The sequence below is a fragment of the Dermacentor silvarum genome, chromosome 8 (assembly GCF_013339745.2).
Source record: "Dermacentor silvarum isolate Dsil-2018 chromosome 8, BIME_Dsil_1.4, whole genome shotgun sequence".
NCBI classification, from domain to species: domain Eukaryota; kingdom Metazoa; phylum Arthropoda; class Arachnida; order Ixodida; family Ixodidae; genus Dermacentor; species Dermacentor silvarum.
The window spans coordinates 17,029,529-17,051,007 of NC_051161.1; the positions used below are offsets into that span (position 1 = coordinate 17,029,529).

Below are 21,479 nucleotides of genomic sequence, written 5' to 3' on the forward strand. Positions count from 1 at the left end.
CGTAAACCGCACCATCATCTTCAATAGTAGACTCCTTGATGCGGGCGTTAAACGCGAGAATACGGTAAGCCGATCAGCAGAAGCTGGTGGGAGGACCGTTACTCTGAGAGCCACTGTACCGCCTCGTTCACCAGCGACGGAACGGACCTTGAGCCCAATAACAACGGGATGCGGCCGCCGCTAAGCGGAGCTGCGAGCGCGTGGCAAGGGATCGTGTCGGTTAGTACGCAGCAGTAGAGGAGCCTGCTTACCTGCGTGGCGGCTGAGTGTTGCCGATGAAGCTTATTCGTTGTCGAAAAGCTGGTCGGCGTTCAATTTGACCCCCAAACGAGCGAGATTCGAGGTCTGATGACCTCTAATCTCGGTCTGGCCAGATGCGTTGCGCTGTATAGTACCATCGAGGTGAGTCGATCTGATCGGGCGCAAGGCCGCCGTTTTGTGAGGTGAAAGGCCCGCTGAAGATAATTCGCTTGTTCGTAACCTGCCAGTCACATGTATCTTCCTTCGTTGCTTCTTTGTATCTGTGTTCTGGAGGACTCCTTGGAACTTTTCTTTTTACTGCGCGAGTACGCGCACCGCTTATAGTGACATAGCCATCGCTTCCGGGACTGCTGACTTTTATTTACGGTCCCCCTTTTTCGTCCCCCGCTGTAGAGTAGCAGACCGGGTGAAATCCTGACTAGCCCCGTTTCCTTTTCTTCGCTCTCCCTCTCTCCAGACCTCGCGTGAAGTCTCGTTATTTTTGCCTTGCTTTAAGCCTACACGTATGATTCGCCAACACACTTTGCGAGCATGTGTATTGACCCTTTTCGCGGCGATCCCGTGGGCGCTGCCATGTTTGATCACGTGGTGACGCGTCCATTGCTCGCCTCAACTGCCTCCGTTGCCTCCTTGTTTACAATGGAAGTGTATGACGCCGGCGCGGCTTTGAAAACCATGTTTTCCGAGATATCGTAGACGGTGACTAGGTGGACGACACAAAGCTTTGATCACAGCTTCAGAGAACATGCAAAAGCGCTTTCGGAGCGGATTAAGCTATGTCCAAACGGCGCAAGCAGCGTATATGGTGCTTGTTCTAAATGGGGGGCTAAATATCTATTCCAAGCTATCCAAATAGTCCGCTCATGAATTCAGTCAGGATTAGTGTGTTTTGCTCTTTGTTCTTTATTCGGTGAGTATTGTGAAGGAGTGCATGCTTGTCAGTTTCTGACTCAGTGAAGTTCCTCGGTGCGGCCACTATCTGATTATTTTCTGCCTAATCGCTCGCGGGTGTGCTCAGTTCCGATAGATTTGTTCTTGCTGCGCACAAGGCTTGAAACGTAGCTGTTTTGTACATTGTAATACCTTGTAGCAAATATATATTACAGCTAGTAACTCGCTTAGTCTTGCGGACCGTCACAAGACATTCAGCTTCGACTATTCGTGCGCCATCGGTGTAGTCCCTCATTTATTGTGCGTATACAGTGGGCATATATTCAAGTGTGCGCCCATTCGCTTATTCTTGATACGTCGGCGATAGAGTGGGCGTAAGTTTTCCTGCCATTTGGGACAGATGTGTATAGATAACGTGCGCGAAACTTACTATGACAGGAAGCAGCGCTACTCCCTTCGTCATTGTTTGACGAGTGGTACTCACTCTTGCCGACGTTCTGGGGATGAAGCCCTTTCTTTGAAGGTTAGTGATACAAGGCTGGCGAATGAGCAAATTTCTGTATCCTCGAGGAAAGCCGTACATCACGAAGTGCAGGTAACACGTTCGCACAGTTGCAGCAGCGGTCCGCGAACTTGGTCACACAGATTCATTCTATTCCTTAACATGCCAGTCACTATTTTTCCAGCCAACTACTGCACACGTCTTCCATCCACATGATTCAATCTAGCATGATTGGAGCACAGTGTGTTAGCGAAAACTCAGTTGCATTTCCGATAGCTGATCGCACAGAAGCAAGGTAGAAGCAGTTATGGTTTCGTATTCGTGCGTGGTCTCTGAGGAGAGGTATGGCGCGCCGCCGTGAGCGCCATATCGTTTCTCTAAAACAAACTGCTCCGCGAAAAGGGTCAATATATGCAATGTCAGTTTGTATTAATGTCGTCTCGATATGGGCACGACCATTCCGGTGTCGTTAATATACATTTGATTTCAGCGTGACAAAACAAAAGGAGGGGGGGGGGGGGGGGTAGAAGTTAAGTGCTGTCCAGAAGTCCTTGACATAGCAATGTTCACGACAAAGGAAGGCGTTGGTGCCTTTTCGTGTCACGTTCCCACGTCGTTCAATAACTGTGAGGCGGCGTCCGTGACCGCCAAAACTGGCGTCACAGCGTCGTGCGTCCGTTGCCAACTTGTGAAGTTGCGTGCAGAAGCGAGGCTTTTCTCATTCTCAATTTCTTTTTTTCTGCCCCGCGCATTCACACCGACTGCATTCAGCGTACAACCTTGTCGTTGACCCCTCTCTCTCTCTTTAGTTCGTTTATTTACTTCGCTGGATAATTAGCCGTTGTAATCAGTTCCCTTTCCGCGTCATTTCGCCCGTTGTTCTCGATGAACTGATAGACCGAGTTGGAAGGGAAACGAAGGAAAGAAAATCGAAGATACAGACAGAACGTTGGAGCATGTGATATTGTAAGAGGAAGTAATTATGCGTGTTCGAAGGTGCCAACACGACTAGCTGCGATGAAGGAAGTGGTACTATAGGCGTGCAACGCCAGCTTACTTGTTCAGAAACGGTGGTCTGTTTTGCCATTAGAAACAGTGCATAGTATACGTGCCACCAAGCAAGTCTAAGAACTCGCGTCCGCGCTAATCTCGCGCAACACTACGCGCAAAATCAAGAAAGCTGACGCGTCGGCTCCCGCAAGATGAATTAAAGGAAAAATCGCACGTCGGTTGTTCGTTCGCATGGTATCAGTTTTCGACGCACTAAAATGCGAAAGCTCTTCTCGTTTGTGACTTTCCGCGTGTTGGTAAATGTGAAGACAGTTCGAATCTACGACGGGAAACGTAGATAGGTGAGAAAGTGAATGTTGGACCTCTTGTCCTGTCTCTCCTGACTACATCAACCGTGTAGGCGTAGCCTCCAGTGCGCTGCACACAACTTCGGAGGGCAGAATATGTGTCGAGAGAAGAGAGAGCTTTACGGTTGCCCTCTTGGTTTTTCTTCGCGTCGATTTGCCTAGCTGCATGCTGCTGCTGCTGCGATAGACGCTAGAATGAACGGTCCTCGCTTTGCGGAGGAATTTCTTGGCCGGTTACCAAAAAGCATACGCCCTCCTTCTGATGGTCGCGTTTCTTTTGCGTGTACCCTTTTTCCTTCCAAGCATCGGCGGCGTAGATGTGTCCAGCTCCATGTGGCGTCTTTGGCTGGGAATCTATTTTTGTCGAGCGGACGACGAAATCGCTCCTTTCCGATGCGTATCGTTCTTGTTCGCTCCGTAGGTGCTGACCCTACAGCTACGCATTCGTATGCGTGCAGCGTACGTGCTGGCGCGCAAATCGCTTATTTTGCCGTTTCTGGACGGCAATCATCTTCTCTGCTCTGAATTTCGCCTCTTCTGCACCATACCGTCCGTGACTGCTTATCCGAGTGCGGGACCACAGCGAGAGCTTTGGTTTGTGATGCACGAGGTACCGATCCGAGAACCGTTGCTGTCCATTGGTTCGCGCGATATTGCCATTACGCCACATCCTTTGCGAACCAAAATTATGATGGCAGCGTATGTCAGAAATTAAGTAAGTAGAAGTTAGTGCACTACGATCACTCGTTCATTTGTACATACATACATACATACATACATACATACATACATACATACATACATACATACATACATACATACATACATACATACATACATACATACATACATACATACATACATACATACATACATACATACATACATACATACATACATACATACATACATACATACATACATACATACATACATACATACATACATATGCATTTGAGCTTGATCGAGATACACATACCGTTATCTTCAAACTGTGTTCTCGCTCTGTCAACAAACCGACGTGTCTTTCCACCCTATCGCTCGCTGTGCCGGCTAGTACGATGTCTGAACCAACGCCTAGTGCGTTTACGGATTTCGAGAAAGCCCCCGCTGCGCCCCACCTTCAATGACGAACGATAAGAACCGAGTTCGACAAGTGCACACGGGGCACACGGCCAACAACAAGACTGGGGCACACGGGAAATTTCTCACTGTATACGCGGTCTCAACTAACTTAAGCAACAAACACTCGTGACGGGAATTGTCCACAACTCCCTTCAACAAGGCCGTATAATTACAGCGGAGCATTTTGTTACCTGCCTCTCATTTTATGCTTTGTACTTAAATACTTTAAGACTTTATAGCTGGAGACCGGTTCCTGATCGAGGCTGCCATGGGCGAGTTTACGTACACCGCTCGGTATTTGTGTGGTGTTGGCAATCTTCTGTATAGGCGCGCCGGCGTCTCGCCACGTGCGCGGTCCCGCTTATCGAAACTTCAAATCTCTCGGCTAATCTCCGTTTTCCACCCGCCGCGCAGATCTTGATTAGTGGTCCTACACCTTGTGGCGCGAGCTCGGCAGGAAAGGGCTGTTGGTACAACCTAACACTGCTGCCACATGCATGTAGGCTGTATATTTGCTGTATATAGTGGCACAGTGCCCCCTATCTCGTTTACCGTTGCTGTGCTGGACATCTGGCAGCCTGATGAAAACCTGATACGCATACTATTTAAATGGCGGAAGCACCACCGTTTTATCCCTGTTTCTTTTTTTCGAGTTTCCGTGCATTGCGCGCCCTTGCGGAGTTTCGAAACGATCGAGCTACGAGCTAGGAGGACAGGCGCACGACTGCTGTATACCTACACTTGATCAGCCATGCCATTGGAAGATGCGAAAACACTGGCAAAACGTCGGCTTGGCCTCTTTCATCGGGTTTGCGCAATACTAAGCTAGAATTGCGCCAGTGAGTGCGTGCGTGCGGCGGTCGCGGTCACACGGAACAGCAGGCGGTATATACGCCTATTATATATAGAGCGCTATATACGAGGTCATTTTTTTTTTTTCAGTCGCGAGTGACTGCGCTGGTAACAAGATTGTTATGTAGTTATATAGTGACTGGATTTATCAATGGGCCAATCGTATTTAGAAAGATGAGGAGCACAGTTTCGTGGTTATCTTCGTCTTATTTACCCAACACTTTCGGTCGGTGGACCGACTTTTTTCAAGGGCTACTGTTGGGTAAATAAACCGAAGATAACCGCGAAATTATGCTTCTTATGTATACAGGGTGTTTCAGCGAACACTTTCAAAATTTATTTAAGGGTGCCTGTGACAGATAGCCCAATTCTAGTTAATGAGCTGGTCTACTTGAAGAGGCGGACATTACTTGCACAAAAAATTGAAATGCATAATCGACTAATTAACAAAATTCACTAATTACGTTTTTATATAATTACCTGATGGCCCATATTGCAATTTACAAATTGTAGCCGTGGAGTTCGCAAGACGGATCCACTTAGAATTAATTCTCAGAATGACACCAGTTTCGGGATATTAATTCCCGAACTTTGCAGAGAAATGCATAACCGTTCCAGTTAATTTTGTGCTTCAATACAAAAAGTGACGTTTTGTTAAGAACCTAACTGGAACGCCAATGCATTTCTCCGCAAAGTTTGTGAATTAATATCTCGAAACTGATGTCATCCCGAGAATTAGTTGCAAGTGGGTCCGGACCGCCTTGCCAACTCCACTGCTACAATTTGCTCCACGAACTCCACGACTACAATTTGCTCCTGTCCTAGCATTTGTACATTCAAAGAAGGATGCTGAAATAAAGGAATGGAATGGGAATGGAATTTGTAAATTGCAATATGGGCCATCAGGTAATTCGTTAAAAACTTAGTGAATTTCTGTTAATTATTCAATTATGCGTTTCAATTTCTTGTGCAAGTAATGTCCGCCTCTTCAAGTAGACAAGCTCATGAACTAGAATTGGGCTATCCGTCACAGGCACCCTTAAATAAATTTTGAAAGTGTTCGCTGAAACACCCTGTATATTATAAGACAGCAATGATACAATGCCAGAATGATATAACTAATAGCCTGGCCCCTCAGTTTCCTTTCTTGCCGTATATATATATATATATATATATATATATATATATATATATATATATATATATATCGGGCAGAAAAGGATGTTCCACATCCGCCTACCATGACTCTGAGTGGCGCTGGGTAACACTCCCAGGGCCAGATCCACTAAACGCAAATACCCAGGTTAGTGGACGGATTGATAGCTGTCACCGTAGCACGATTGGTAGTGCAACGCACGTGTAATGCGGAGGTAGCAGATTCGGCTTCCATCGGCGACAAGTTATTTTTTCGTCCACTTTCATTGCGTTTTTCTTTATTATTTTCTACATTGCAGTTTCAACAGCAGCTGATTTCCCCGATGCTTTTGATGGCTTCATCGTCTGTTGGCTTTATATGGTCATGCTTAACCAACATCAAGCCCCGCGCTTTCTCCCTTCTTCTCTCTCTCTCTCTCTCTCTCTCTCTCTATATATATATATATATATATATATATATATAGGGAAATCAGAAGCACAACTTCGCGGTTATCTAGGGTTTATTATTTTCCCAACAGTTTCGGTCGGTGGACCGACCTTTTTCAAGGGTCGATCCACCGACCGGTCGGTCCACCGACCGAAACTGTTGGGAAAATAATAAAATATATATATATATATATATATATATAAAGTCTCCAATACACATTTGCAGTTAATGGCAGTGTGGTGTTTGTGCTCATTCATTGTATGGTCGCAGTGGAAATATGATCTACCAAATGGATTACGCACATATGCTCTCTTCCATAAAGGACAGCGTATATCAGCATAGATGTAATGCGTACAATGCAAAGTGTGGTGACACGCTATTGCATGTCTAAACAAGACAAATTGAGTTCTAATTTCTCCCTCCTCTTCTGCCTTCTTTCTATATTTTATTTCTTTATCAGGTATCTCGTTTCCTAACAGTCTACGCTGTGTTTTGCTTTCTCGCAGGCGTCTAACCGAAGCCGACATCAACAAATGACGCCGAAACGAGCGCAAGGTAAGCGTTCCCGTCTTTTTGCTTATTGTCTTTTTGTTCAGTACATAAACAAGCCGACCGAGAGACAACGCGAGGAAGAGGATGTACGGCACTGTTCCTCAACTATTGCCGATATTTTTAAACACTCCCTTCAGCTGTGCGAACGATTCGATTAAGCGGCGCATACGTATACACTGTCGTGCACTTAAGTCAACGTCGTCACGGAACGAGCCCATGTAGAAAACCCCTCAACAGTAAACCTTATAAAGATGGGGACATGAAAGCAGAGACCCGTTGCTTAAGGGTAACGAACAATAAAGAAGAATGGTATTGAACTGAGTTAGGTGGTTCACGGCTAAGACGAGTTTGACAGCTTAACATACAACAAAAGAAAGAGCATACCCTGCTGGCAGGTGACTTCCTATATCGTGTATCAGTCCCTTTGCGTGGTCGACACGGGGCGCTGCAGGTTATGTGCATATGTATTTTACTTTGCTTGAACGTGCACCGCTAAATGTGCAACCTCGCGTGCGTGAAAATAAACATCAGTTGAAAGTTCAGCGACATCGGCGTTTTGATCCCCCTTTTGTCCCGTGTCTTCAGCTCAGCTGCTAAACTCGCCTTAATTAAAAAAAAAAAGTAAAGCTGGGAATGTTTTTCTTAATCTGTACGATAGTATTATGTCTGTAGTTTCTTCAACGGTTGACAATTTTTCTCAGTATCTTTTTTTTCTGTATACTTGATTAAATCAAGAAAGCGGTACAGTATCGCTTTTATGACGTGTCTATATATATACCAACTCAGTGTGCTCTTCAACGGACCTAACGGCTCCGAGAGAACACGCCACGGTCGAAGCCTTCCGTCTTTTAATTATAAAACGTCACACTCCCCCTTTGCAGAGCGTAAGTTAACATTGTCAATTTCGATACTGTCGTTTTCCAGCGCGAATCGAGAACAGCGACCAATCTAAGAATCTGCACAGAAGTAGAGGTCGAGTGCTAAGTTTCGGTAACGAGATAATTCATGACAAAAAAAAAAAATGGTTGGATGAATGGATGGATGGAAAAAACTTTACTCAGGTCCTGTACAGGGTGTTGCCACCTGCCTGGCTAGTCCAATGTTGGGACCTGGAGGTAAAGCCTCCTATCTATATCACGGGCGTGCTGGATAGCCGGGACTTGAGGGATATGACCGTGGGATTTAATCATTCCTGAAAACCGATTCCAGGAAATGCGAGGGCCGAGTGACCCACACTCCCAGAGCATATGTTCAAGTGTGCATATCTCCTTTTTGCATGCTTTGCATATAATATTCATGTCTTCAAAGTTATACTATGCCTTCATTTGTGCAGGTGAATAATATGACTGTGTTTGTAATTGCCTAAGTGTAACTGCTTGTGCTATATTTAGTCTAATATGAGGGGGTGCAAACCCTTTCCTTCCCATGTAGTAATGTTTTGTAATTTCATTGTCATGAGCGTATCTCTCTGTAGGTTCTCCAATCCAGCAGAATCAAATCCATAAAAATTTCTGAAGCTTCCTGTTATGAGCTACAGTGTGGTGACGCGTTCGTGGTACATTTGAGCTTTAGAGAACTTCCTCCGGCTTACTGCTTTTGCATGCTGGATCAAATGAAGGAGGAAGCACTACATGACTTCGACAGCAGCCTATTATACGACGACGTCTGCTGTTCAACGCATCTAACGACTCAGTGCAAACACGTCACCGCCGGAGGCGCCTGTCGTTTTATCGTATTACCAACACTCGACGCCCTGAATGCAGAACGGAAGTCTGAATGCGTCAATTTCTACACGGTCGCTTTTGCAGCAGCGTGTACTTGGCGGCCGCTGCTGCGTCGGAGAGGATGTTGCACTTGCCGAGCGTCGTGAGGAGCGCGTGATCTCGTTAAAGGCGCGCTGAGTGAATTTCACGCGTCGAGCTAAGTGGGCTCAATGAGGAGAGCTGGCGGCGGCTGAGGGAGGGAAGCTTTAGAACAGGGAGAGAGAGACTGTTTGTGTGGTGGGAGAGCTGCCCTTGGCCTGCTACGCTCTTACGCCGCTGCGGTGGCGTTGTTCGCACGAGCGGTATGTACTGGGTTGCACCGTGGGTGCTTTGAGTGGAGAAAAAGAAGGAGGTAAGGGAGGGAGTGGAAAGGAAAGGAAAGGCAACTATGCTTCGTCCATTTCGCTACCCTACTCGTGAAGAGGGGGATGGCGGAGTGAAAGAGAGAGAGGAAGCCTTGTTGGGTTAATAAATAGGTGTTGGGCTCTGCTCCTCGAGAGAAACCGTGCTCAATACTGCGCTCACCACTCTGCTCAAGTCTATATGCTCCAGACTGAGCACACGGCGTTCTGGGAAGGGCACGTGCGTTTGCGGGTTATTGCTGCGTCGATTTCACAGCGCGACCGCTCTTCTTATTCTCTTTTTCCCGCTGCCCATGTAGGAACACTATGTCGAATTCAGAATAAAATAAAAATGTTGCTACAAGTAGTCGTCTGTTAATGTAGGGGTAGAACTTATTAAATTAATAAATTATGGGGTTTTACGTGCCAAAACCACCGTATGATTATGAGGCAGCCGTAGTGGGGGACTCCGGATTAATTTGGACCACCTGGGGTTCTTTAACGTGCACCTAAATCTAGGTACACGGGTGCTTTCTACATTTCGCCCCCATCGAAATGCGGCCGCCGTGGCCGGGATTCGATCCCGCGACCTCGTGTTCAGCAGCCCAACACCATAACAACTGAGCAACCACGCCGGGTGGCGGTGGAACTCGGCCTTGATATAAGTTATATGTGTGTTTTCTGTGCGTGTGTTAAGTGTCGTACGTACTGTGTGTATCACTTAGTTTGTCATCGCATTCACGTGCATGGGGTCAGCATGCTAGGCGTGCAGCCAGGCAAACCTCTCCAGTTTTCGTTAAGGAGCCTCCCTCTCGCTCACCTGAAGGGCGTTCGTTTTATTTTAGTTTTACTTTTACTTTTTAGTGTTTTTAATTATTATTGTTGTACTTTTGTTGGTGTTGGGAAAGATACATTGCTTGAAAATATTGAGACTGTTTAATATAATCGCTTTCCTTCAGTTCTGTCAAATAATCTTTTTTCACCGTTTTAAACGCAGTAATACCGTTACAAAGGTATCTTCACGTAAAAAAAGAAAGAGAAAACAGAGAAATTGCGAGAAAAGTGCTTATTGAGGAAGATAGGTCCTCCTATCGAAACGTTGGCCAGCCTTTCTGAGGCACCTTATCCCTGTTTATAATCCTTATTCCTCGTGTGCTACTCCATTAGTCAGCCATCTTTTTTTATTTCAAATAAAAGTAATTTGTAACACTTTAGATCCGTCTATGGGCATGATAAAGTATTTCATGTCGTCATACAGAACAGAAGATACAGATGATGATGCATTTGATAGTGGGATAGAACCACACCTGCGTCTGAGAGCTTGGTATCTCTTGTTTTAATGCGATAGCAATTATATGGACACACCATGCAAATTCTTGCCAGCGTCGGCGTCGCCGTGAGGTTCCGTATATATTTAGGTATATGTATGCCATACGCCATGCCATGCTATATGACATGCAGTATATGCGGGTTATATTGCCACACCATCTTATCACTAAAGTTGCTCATACCTTGTCTTACATTCTTGACAAAATTATTTCTCAGAATTTTGAGATTGGCAGCCCACAAACAAATGTCATGAAAAAAAAATACTGACGGCGCATACCTTTTATGTGAAATCTTCTCAAACTTGAATATTAAAAGAGCGAAACAATGAGAGAGCTCAAACCTGAAAACGATGTAATTTTATTGGTGCGGTTGTTCACTACCTCCAGGATCGGCCCAGGAAAGAGGTTTGAAACATACCCGATACGGAAAAGTGGTGGTGAAGTCGCTAAGAAAGACGTTGGCTTTAACTAATAAACATAAATGTCATTGTCCGATGGCAGGATTCAAAAAGAGAACCCCTAGCACAACAGCTCGTTTTTACTTGGTCGATCAGCTTAAGCTTACTTTAATTCGTGCTGCCACTACAGCTACGAGTCTTATCTTACTCTTCGCGTGATATTCTAATACGTTGCTAACGCATTCATTGCTTGGCCCTTATGGCGAAACTGTGATAATTTTTCATAAGAAGAAACATTTTTTAAAGTTGCTAAAATGTGTAAGAACTTACTTGTTATACGCATTTCAGACGTAAATCTCTTACTGATACACATAACATTTGAACACAGGATGTAGTGTACTTGATAGCCGCATGCAGCAAAATTTATGTAAGAAATGTCTATCTCATCCATCGTTGTTTTAATTGAGTAAAGATAAACTTCATGTCTTCGCCCCGTTCCGACTCTTGCTTTCTACAATATCTTCACCGCATTGCACTTGTGTAAGACAGTGAAAACATGGTGCAGAGCAATATTGAGAACCAAGATTCTCTCCCTCCCCCGCTTTCCTTTTCTAGTGCGATTTTTTCGACCATTTTCAGAACTCAGGTGAGAAAGATAAATTGTTTAAACATACAATCTCACACACGGTGGTGTCCAAATATTACAAGGATTTATTGACGCCTCGTAACTTATTCAGCGCATAGCAAAAAAGTTCATACAGTACCGCATCGCATACGCTTCAAGACTAGCAACAATGACATGAAACATCAATTTACTCAAGAATCGCAAAATTCCTTCTATGAGAAGAAGAACAAATAAACTTTATTTAAAGAGCCGGCACTTTTCTTTTAGTGGCCTCAGGTGTCGGCTCGAAGTCCTTGGACTCGGGCGGCATCTTCGGCTTGCCGGACGGCCCAGAGCTGGTCTTCCAGCTCCGAACTTTTCAGGGCCGCCTCCCAGTGGCGGCGACGCCGACGGAGAAGGTCCCCGGCGGCCCCAGCAGCCGGGGCAATGGCGGGAATGAGCGAGCTCGAGGCTTCCTTTAATCTAGTAACGCCTGCCGTTATGGGCGCGTCGCGAATGGCGGCGGTTTCAGTACCGTTGTTGCCGGCACATTCCCAGAGAATCTATTTATCAACACCAGAAAAGTATTCGTGTTGCCTCTGATATTCCATGGCAGATGAACATTAACAACGCCAAATTGATCAGTTGTGATTGTTGTATGAAATACTATACACGACTAAGCCGATCGCGTGGAGAGGAGATGACGAGTTTAGAATTAAAAGAGCATTTCGCTATGTTTCTTATCGGGAATAATCATTCTGATATCGAGCCTTGCTGGCTCTTCCTGCTTTCACGGATATACTTTTACATCTGCTCAAAAAGGGATGTGACGTCGGCTATCGCCCCGGCGAGCTCTCGCGATATCCTGGTTGGACCAGTTCCAAGAGACCCTGTTCGCCCACTGGAAAGCTCTATTAATGTTTTCGCACTCAATTGTCCGATATGTACAGCAAAAGCGTTTTTTTTTTCTCCCAGAAAACGTTAATACAACGCCGTTCGCGACTTCTGCGACTGACTTTAATCACATATACCTACTGTACCGAATTTGTACTGTACTTCTTTAGCGCTCACATAAATCTAAGTATACATCCGCTTTCTTATTGTTTACTATATATATATATATATATATATATATATATATATATATATATATATATATATATATATATATATATATATATATATATATCATTTCGTTCTTATCGAATGCGGTCGCCGAAGCCGGGAATCGCACCCGCGGCTTCGGCTTCATGCTCACCAGCAGAACACCGTAGCGACTGAGATCTTAAAAAAAAAAAAAAATCCGCCTTTATTCCACCCTGTACAGGTGGATGTAAAGCGAAGCTGGTGCGGACATTAGACAAGCACCACCACCACAAGCGACGTACGCCACGCGCGTACGGACGTGTGCGGAAGTGCAGCATACATCTTCATTCTATAGGCCCTCCGCCAAGCCCAAGTGCCTTATTGAACTAATTGTATTCCTCAAAGTAAAATGCGTCAGAAATTTTGTAAGGTACAACTTACACACGACCTGCAGACATGATAGCATCGAACTGTAATTCGAATATGCGAGAAGACATAATTCTGTTACGCGGAAACTCAAACACAAAGCCCTCCAGCTGCCGTTTGTTTTCCGGTGAGCACAGACGGAAAAATCCCGACCAACTAGAGGCTAACAGATTCGATGTAAAATTTCACAAACAAGAAGGGCATGAATGTGGTTTTTTCATAACATTGTTCTGGCTAATTACAGTTTCCGTTTACGAAACATGAGCAGTGGCTTACTGGGGTTCTATACTATAGCAGTATAGAGAACGTACGGAAATATAATTTATGTTTCCTCATGTATAGGGACCAAAGTAAGTGAAATTCCTGCTCGTTTAAACGTCGTTTCGTTGTACCTCTGCTTTCTCTAATGAACGATTACGTTCATCGCTCTTCTGTACAAGCTTTATAGGCCTACGTTCGTTGTTTTTTCTTTCTCTCTCATTTTTTTTTCTGTCTCCCCTCTTCTTTTTTCTTTTCTTCTCTTTCTTTTTTTCCGCCTACCGTGTCGGCCGAGGTGTTGCAGAGTGCAGTAAAAGCAATCGGAGAAAGTCAGTGGCTGTGGGCCACAAATTGCTCACGTAATCGTTTTTTTCTCCTACACGCTGTTATGCGCGCGTTACGAGGAAGTCGAACGGCCGCCGATAGACCGCCGCGGTGGCGGGCGCTATAGCTGGGGCCAAATCGCGGAAGACTTTCCGATCTATTTTATATGTGGGTCGACGTTTATGTACGTAACGTTGCCTTCCTCGTTGGGCTGCTGGGTAGCCACTGGTCCGGGATTATGAAATGCCCGCTTCCTTCCTTCCTTTCCCGTCTACTCGCCAGGGGTCGTTGGGTGCCATCCGTCATTATACCTAGTCTTTCCCGGTTGTTTGCTTTTGTGCCTCTATACAGAGATATGTACCTTAAGCGGTTTCGATGTATGCTGAGTCGTCGTCCTCGGCTTTGTCGTCAGCATTGACAGGATCTATCGTGCCACGTTTAATATATACTGAATTGAATTCTTTATAAATGTGCCCAAAAGTAGCGTACATGTTTTATGGTAGTTTGGTAGATACAAACAAGGGATAAGAGCAATATGCATGCAACCTATATGTGTTGACAAATATGACTTTGTGAACTATAGAAACACAAGGTTCCACCAAAATCGCCTTTCCGGAAAACAAGAACGAACAGATTGAAACAAAATCGGACATTCAAAATACACGTGAATACACTTATTGGCCATACGATCTAGGTCTGTATCTTTATTATAGTGTTTTCTGGAAAATCACCACTGTTGGTGAGAATTGTGCCTTTACGTATATACGGCCTGACGTGTCAACATCAACTAATCACCTAATAAAGAGTGTCTACGGCGCATGCGTAACTCTATCTGGTCCGAATTTTATCACTTAATTGAAAGACTTGTATTTTTCGCACCTAAATGACAAAAAAAAATTGGAGGACGCTTAAGCTTAGCCTTTAAGAGTAGAACGCGATAGCGTTATCGGGACCCGTTCGCATCGCATCGTTCGCATACGGCAAGTAGGCTTCATTCACTGCAAGACTCAACGTGGGAAAGCCAGCTTACAAAGACCAAGCTTACACCGGTCCCCTTAAAGTCGGCTTCACTATTAAACTGAAATGCACTGCTGGAAATACGGTTTTCCAGGGGCAATATAAGTGGTCTTATATTAAAATGTGAAGGCCCTAGCACCTTTCTTTATTAGTTTATTAATTCTTTGATATTGGCCCGACGCGCGCAGGTCTGGTAGAAATGCTGGAAAAGGGGTCTTAGTTTCCTCGTAGCAGAATTAGGTTTTCTCGTACATTCAAATTACAATCCGACACCGATTGGTAAACAATCCGACGGCGAATCCGACGCCGAATGGTAAAGTCGTACTTTACCATTTTTCTGACGCATTTCACTGTGATAAATTCAAATTTTGTTCACCAGAACCTTGCACCACGTGGAGGGCCTGCGCGGTCGATGTGGTTGGATGATTTTCTCCTAAACCCGCGATCGCATGCCGGTTGTCGACGCCGGATTTTCTGCGACACGGTGCCCTAAACGCTATCGCGTTAAATTCCCAGTGGAGTTTCTGGCAACGTGTGGAAGGCTTTTCTCATTAATTCCTTGTCGAAAAAATATACAAAAAAAACGTATGACCCATAACTCCCATATCCAATAATCCCTTATGGAACATTTGCGAAAATATCAGGGGGTGTAGCATGTTTATGTGCGCCACCAAGTAGACAAATTATGTAACGAGATTTCTGTCCTGTTATATGTGGGTTGCTGTGGGGAGATCTGTGGTAGAGAGTACCTCGGCTTGTCTGTTTTTCGGTTCTGTAGCAAAATAATAATAATAATAGTTGATGAATGGCAGTGAAACTAATAAAGATAACAACGCCGCAACGGCGTGCTCACTCGACATCTAACGTCTGTCCATGCCGCTAATGGAATGATCTATATAAGTTGTAGTCTTCATTCAATGGTGCAAGAGTCTTCCACGCACTCAATGGATGGTAGGTCCAAACACACCGCTCAGTTCAAGTTTAGTGCGCAGTAGAGAGCATAAAAGTGTCACCTCATACGTAACTGTAGTTATCAAAACGATGGCCTAACCCTAGTTTACTAAAAAGTCATTTATTAATATGTCCATGTTTTACTGAAGATGGCTCGCTGACCACAGTCCCAAGTAATTTTTGCATTGTATAGGGCGCTTACATTCTTGACATGGCCGCAGGAGCAATGAGAGAAGTGAGATAGGCGCCGGGGTCGCACATCGGCAGCAGTACCAACAAAGTAGCACTTCATCTGAGCCACGACTCAGCACTGTGCTGGGGTTGCTGGCGAACGTCTTGCTTGTGTGTTTGTTTCTTTTCGCTAGCACTTACATGGAAAATAAACGAAACTCTTTCTTTTTTTCTTTCTTGAGGGGCCTACATACGTCTCCATGTCTGGTGTTCATTCAGCTTAACACGGAAATGAAGGCGGCTCTTGTGGCCTACGTAAATTCACGCTAACAGGAAAAATCGCCGACGCCTAGAAACACCCCAGCTCCCCCCGCCCGCTAGACTTCTATCAGGCGCACCAGCCGCAGCAAATTGCTATACGTGCCGCCCCACTAAAGACCGGGCAATACACCCTGGCTGGCGTGGGGGTCAACAGCTCGAGGTTTTATAAGAGGACTCATTGTTCGTCTCCATCGTACACGGAGATAGTACATTCGGAGTAAGATATATAAAGCCAGAAGATAAACAGACGTTGGTTCGAGCAAGCAGTAGCGCGTGTGAAGTGTGCGTGCGTTTATACAAACGCCCGGCGTCTGCAGACGAGCGGGGAGAGCAGACGACGCGCGTTCAGCAGACGGCAGGCTGTGTGCGTACGCTTGTGTGGCGTTTGCATGTGCGTTTGTGTTTGAGCGTGCGTGTTTGCACCGTCGTGGGTTCTCTATCCTTCACTTGCTCGCGGCCGGCACGCTATACAAGACATGCCCTTGGTCCCGTTCGAGCCTCTCGTCCCTGTCGGGACCACCCTCGTATGAAGTAGCCCTGACTAAACGGCCCCAATTGGGGCGGAAGCAGGGAGCGCCCCGTGCCGTCTGCTTCCACCCACCCACCCCCTCTCTCTCACTCACTCACTCACTTGGGAGCACGGCGTTAACGCAAACACGCCGCGGCTTTGAGATTGACCAGAGCGCTCGCGGCCGTAGCTGCTGACTTGCGCAGTCGTTGTGCGGTCTTTATTGTGGTTGATTGCACGTGCACCGATTTTCCCTGCCCCGTGCTAATCTTGCTCGCAGGCATGCGAATGTCACTCCAATGGAGAGTGCAGTGGGTCCCATCACTTCACTGTCACCGAATCATGATCAGCATGCGACATCTAGATTTTTTTTTCTCGAAGCAGGCTTGACTGTTTTGTTCCACGAAGGAGTTATATAGGTATTGCGCACGAAAGGGTGGCTTTGACTGACGTCAAAACTCCACATGCGCTAGAGGAACTCATTCACCATATATTGAGTTGTTACGCCCACATTTGCCCTACTTTCGGTTCAACCCTCGTACATCCAGGATGTGCATCCCTTCATATGGCAGAAAATTTGCTGCTAGCAAAGAGAACAAGGTCGGTCGAGACCACGCGGATAGGCTGAACTGTGTGTGTGTGTGTGTGTGTGTGTGTGTGTGTGTGTGTGTGTGTGTGTGGTGTGTGTGTGTGTGTGTGTGTGTGTGTGTGTGTGTGTGTGTGTGTGTGTGTGTGTGTGTGGTGTGTGTGTGTGTGTGTGTGTGTGTGTGTGTGTGTGTGTGTGTGTGTGTGTGTGTGTGTGTGTGTGTGTGTGTGTGTGTGTGTGCTGTGCGTGCGTGCGTGCGTGCGTGTGCGCGTGTTTATTTCGTTCTAAACCGTGCACTTTACCTTGCATCGCTCTTCCTCCATAATGTTCCTTACTCACTTATCTAAAAGCGTACTATACAACGGCACTTCTAACGAGCTTTAGTTCTCTGGAATTCAACGAATCAAGATAAACGTTGGTACCCTGTTATAATTTGGCCAAAAACTGAGCGCTAGTAGTGACTTCGATGGCCTCAGCAACAAGCCTTGCTTTAGCTCACGTGATCACGATACATCGGAATTACGTCATTACTGTGGCCTTTTCGTATACAATACGCTTCCTTCTTACCGCTACATTAACCTTTTCCGCCATGCAACTTGTCGCTATCAGGATAACATGTGCGCCCGTTCGTTTAGTGATATTTGCCGCAGATGGGGTAAGAGAAAAGGTACTTTCTTTCTCCAGTCTTCTACCTTGCATAGAAGCAAGAGCATGACGATGCTCACTAGATAAACTGCACAGACTTCAGTAATGACTCTCTCACTCTGTATATTGTACCACGAAGAAGAAAACGCGTCGTAGAGAACGGTCACATTCTGCGTCATTGTATGCCGCCTATACCGTCGTCATACTTTCATGAGTGTTTATCTGATTTGCGGAAGTGAAGCATGACGACGCTGTTATTCTACTGCACCAATCATCTGCGCGGCGGGCTGAACAGGGGCTCACGAGAAGTGCCTAAGGTGTGCTACACCTCAAATCGGCGCTGATCATGTGTTGTACAAAGGCTTGTGCTTTTAAGTTGTTGAGTACTTCGAGTTACATCGCCAATCGCGTCGTCTCGGCAAAGGCCAAGCATGAGCCTTATATCATGTGCGACTGGGTGTTTGAGAGCGTTCTGGCAGTGCTAGCAATGGTCGTGAAAAGACAGCTCTAAAGCTCATTATCATTACCGTTATCGCCAGAATCGCTGGAGGCAATCTGTGACCAGTCGAAAACTATTAATTAAAGCATTGGTACAAGGTGTACGGCAATCGCTGCACATGTACTCCGTTCGTTGCTTTAAGAAGTAGAACAATGTGTGCTACCTGCTGAATTAATCGGTCTAGATTAACATCAACATGTAACATAATCGCATTAATGAAGCTGGTCACGCCACCGCCATGCATCTGTCCTTGACATGATAGCGCCGCGTTTCTAATATTTCTTTGAAAAGTATAACATCACAATAATTAAGCCGGTAATGTTAATTTCACGATGTCAATTAATGCTGCTCCGTGATTGAGAAAGCAGGTCGAGCGGGAGCGTGCCACACCCACCTCCTGTTCGTCGACGTAGAAAGCAAAAAGTATCTCGAAAGCGTTTACTCTGACGGATACATTACACGAATTGTGTCAGTTTCTTGAATACACTCGCTCAATTTCGAATACCAAGCTGGAATAAAATGCGAACACGGAAACAAAAACAAGAACTTAACATGGAGGAAAGACCTTGCGCCGTAAAACTGAGTGTAAAACTGAGCGTATTTTCTTTTCCACAATCTTTGTCGCATATGTCGCTGGTGTGACTCAATAAAATACATTTAGTTTGGGGCTAAAGCTCCTTTAGCGCCTGTGGTCCCATAGCGATTATAGAATGTAGTTTCGCGCTATTATTAGCGTAGATCACCGGATACACACCAACAGACACCACAAAACACTGCTTGAATTCATACACAACACAGAGGCTTAAAGCACACGTATGTTGCACACCAAACGTTATGCTTTAAGATAAATCTTCGTCGCAATAAAGAAATGCGTAGGTCTTATACATTCTCTCTCCCCGTTGGACTTTCATTCGGGCATGAGTACCTGCTTCCTTCTGTTCAGCGTTCTATATCGCACTGCGACGACTGCACGAACGGCCGTTGTCCGCGTGCAGGCGCTACTTAAAGATCGTCTCCATCGCTCGTCGGCCCACAAAGCTGCGAAGACACTTTTGTCTTTCTTGAGGGGGCGACTGGTCTGTGAGAACGCCTTTGACTTGTTGCGGCCTTCCGCACGCGTGCGCGAACTCACCGCATCTTTTCTCTCTCTCCCCCCCCCTCTCCTCTCTCTCTATCTCATCTTTCTATTCCCCCTTTCCTCTCCCACAGTGTAGGGTAGCTAACCAGACGCATTTGTGGTTAACATTCCTGCCAGCTCTCATTCTTTCCTCCTCCTCCTTTATCCTCTCTTGGGTTGGGTAAAGCCTTACAGGTGAAAAAATTCCAGGTTTCGAGAAGTTTGCCTGTTGTATGAGAAGACTAAATTTCTTTCCTTAAGGAGTGCGCGCACAATTACGCGCGTACATTTTCGAGATTGCGCGTAGCGCCTTCCGGCGGTTCGTGTCCTTTACGAGAGGCCCACGCGGTGCGTGGTTCCTCTCCGTCAGCCGGGCGGCGACCGTGCGGGCCCCAAATCAGCCCGTCACGCGTCCCAAATATTTACCCGAGGACATCGGCTAAGAGAGGGGCCAAATAGCGCTCCCCCCTTATCCTTTCCGACGCGTTATATACTGCATAGCGGCTGCACGTGCGGCGGATCTCTGCGAATCACGTGCGTGCTTCACTGCTGCCTCACGTTCTGCTAACCGCGTGTGTTCCAGGATCGTTGCAGCTGCAAAAACACGACGACGAGCTAACTAAGCAGGCTTAGACCCGTTTAAGCGCGTCTGTCTCTCGTTGCACAAAGCAGTAGGTGATAAATTTTTCGAGAGAGGCGCACGCCTGACATGAGCGGTCTGTGGACACTGTGGTGATTATGGCGTTCTCGCACGGAAACTGTGAACGTTCCGAGATTATTGTGTCCTCAAGTCGTTCCGTCACTGTGTTCTTCGGAACGCAATACGTAACCTACCGACTTGTGTCGACCCCCGAGAGGTAGCTTTCCCTCGGGACAGTGGTGCCCCGGAGAATAGCTAGCAGCCGGTCATGCTGTGAGATTCGGCGATACCCAAGCTTAGTCTTTCAACAGTGAACTGATTCCAAGAAGCGTCGGAAATTGAGCAGTCTATACCAACGCTGCGGACGGAAGCGTGTGTGATGCTGCCCCAGTGGTCGAGCTGGCGCAACCTTGCGGTAACCTACGTAAGCTTTAAATGGATCGCTGCAGTTGCTGCGGCAGTGACAACAGCAGTAGCCGGAGCGGCAAGTTAGTTGTCGTAGAGGTACTGGATACATAAAAAAATATTAAGAAATGCTTGTCGACCGATAAATACATGTATTCCTGGAATCACTGAACAAGAAATTGATGAAGATGGTGGTGGTGGTCGTGGTGGAGGTGGTGGTAATGATGGTGGTGGTAATGATGATGATGATGATGACGACGACGACGACGACGACGACGATGATGATGATGATGATGTGAGCACCCCCTTTAGAACGGGGTGCTGGCAGATTCCACCAAGGTCGTTATTTTTGCTTTATATTATGTCTCAATATATTACATTGGTTTCGTCAGAGCACTCTAGTGGACGGCCTTGTGCGCGCTATATTAGAAAAAAGATAAAAGTGTACAGGCTCTCAACGTTGATATCGGCCATATTAATTAGAGCTTCGCACCTTATTATATATCCAACTTTTGCCTACCGCTTACACAAGTATGCAGTCATTTATATTAAACAAACCCGATGTTAGTAAATCTCGCGAATCGCGACAAGATTATTTTTCTTTATTTCTTTTTTTTTCTCGCTTTGGTTCGACAGCTGCTGAGACGAGTTCCATATTTACGCACTCTACGCATCTGTGTCTATATTTTTCTCCTCATCATTGAGACATTAAAAGACGTCCACGATGCCCAGGGTTTTGTACAACGTGCCGTCTTTTGCAGTTAAAAGGAAAATGGAAACTCCTGTTCCAGAATAAAGCTTTACATTGAAGTTTCGCGCACTTTGTTACAGGAAACTGCGCGGAAAAAGTTTCCGAACACAAAGGTTGCCTTTGAGGACACAAGCCTCGCATTCGTGTGAACGAATCCGGAACCGCCCAGCCTTTAGTCCCCGCGTCAGCCATTAATTAGGTGCCCGTAGATAACTGC

General features: G+C 45.9%; 1 protein-coding gene across 2 annotated transcripts in view; it reads left to right on the forward strand.

Annotated features, from left to right (window-relative positions):
- The window catches only part of LOC119460696 (protein FAM107B), a 129,870-nt gene that overhangs the window by 31,565 nt on the left and 76,826 nt on the right, over positions 1-21,479 (forward strand). For both annotated transcript variants that reach the window (XM_037721750.2, XM_037721748.2), the window contains exon 2: positions 7,078-7,126. In XM_037721750.2, coding sequence (XP_037577678.1) covers positions 7,078-7,126 — 49 coding nt within the window. The remainder of the gene's footprint in view (positions 1-7,077; positions 7,127-21,479) is intronic.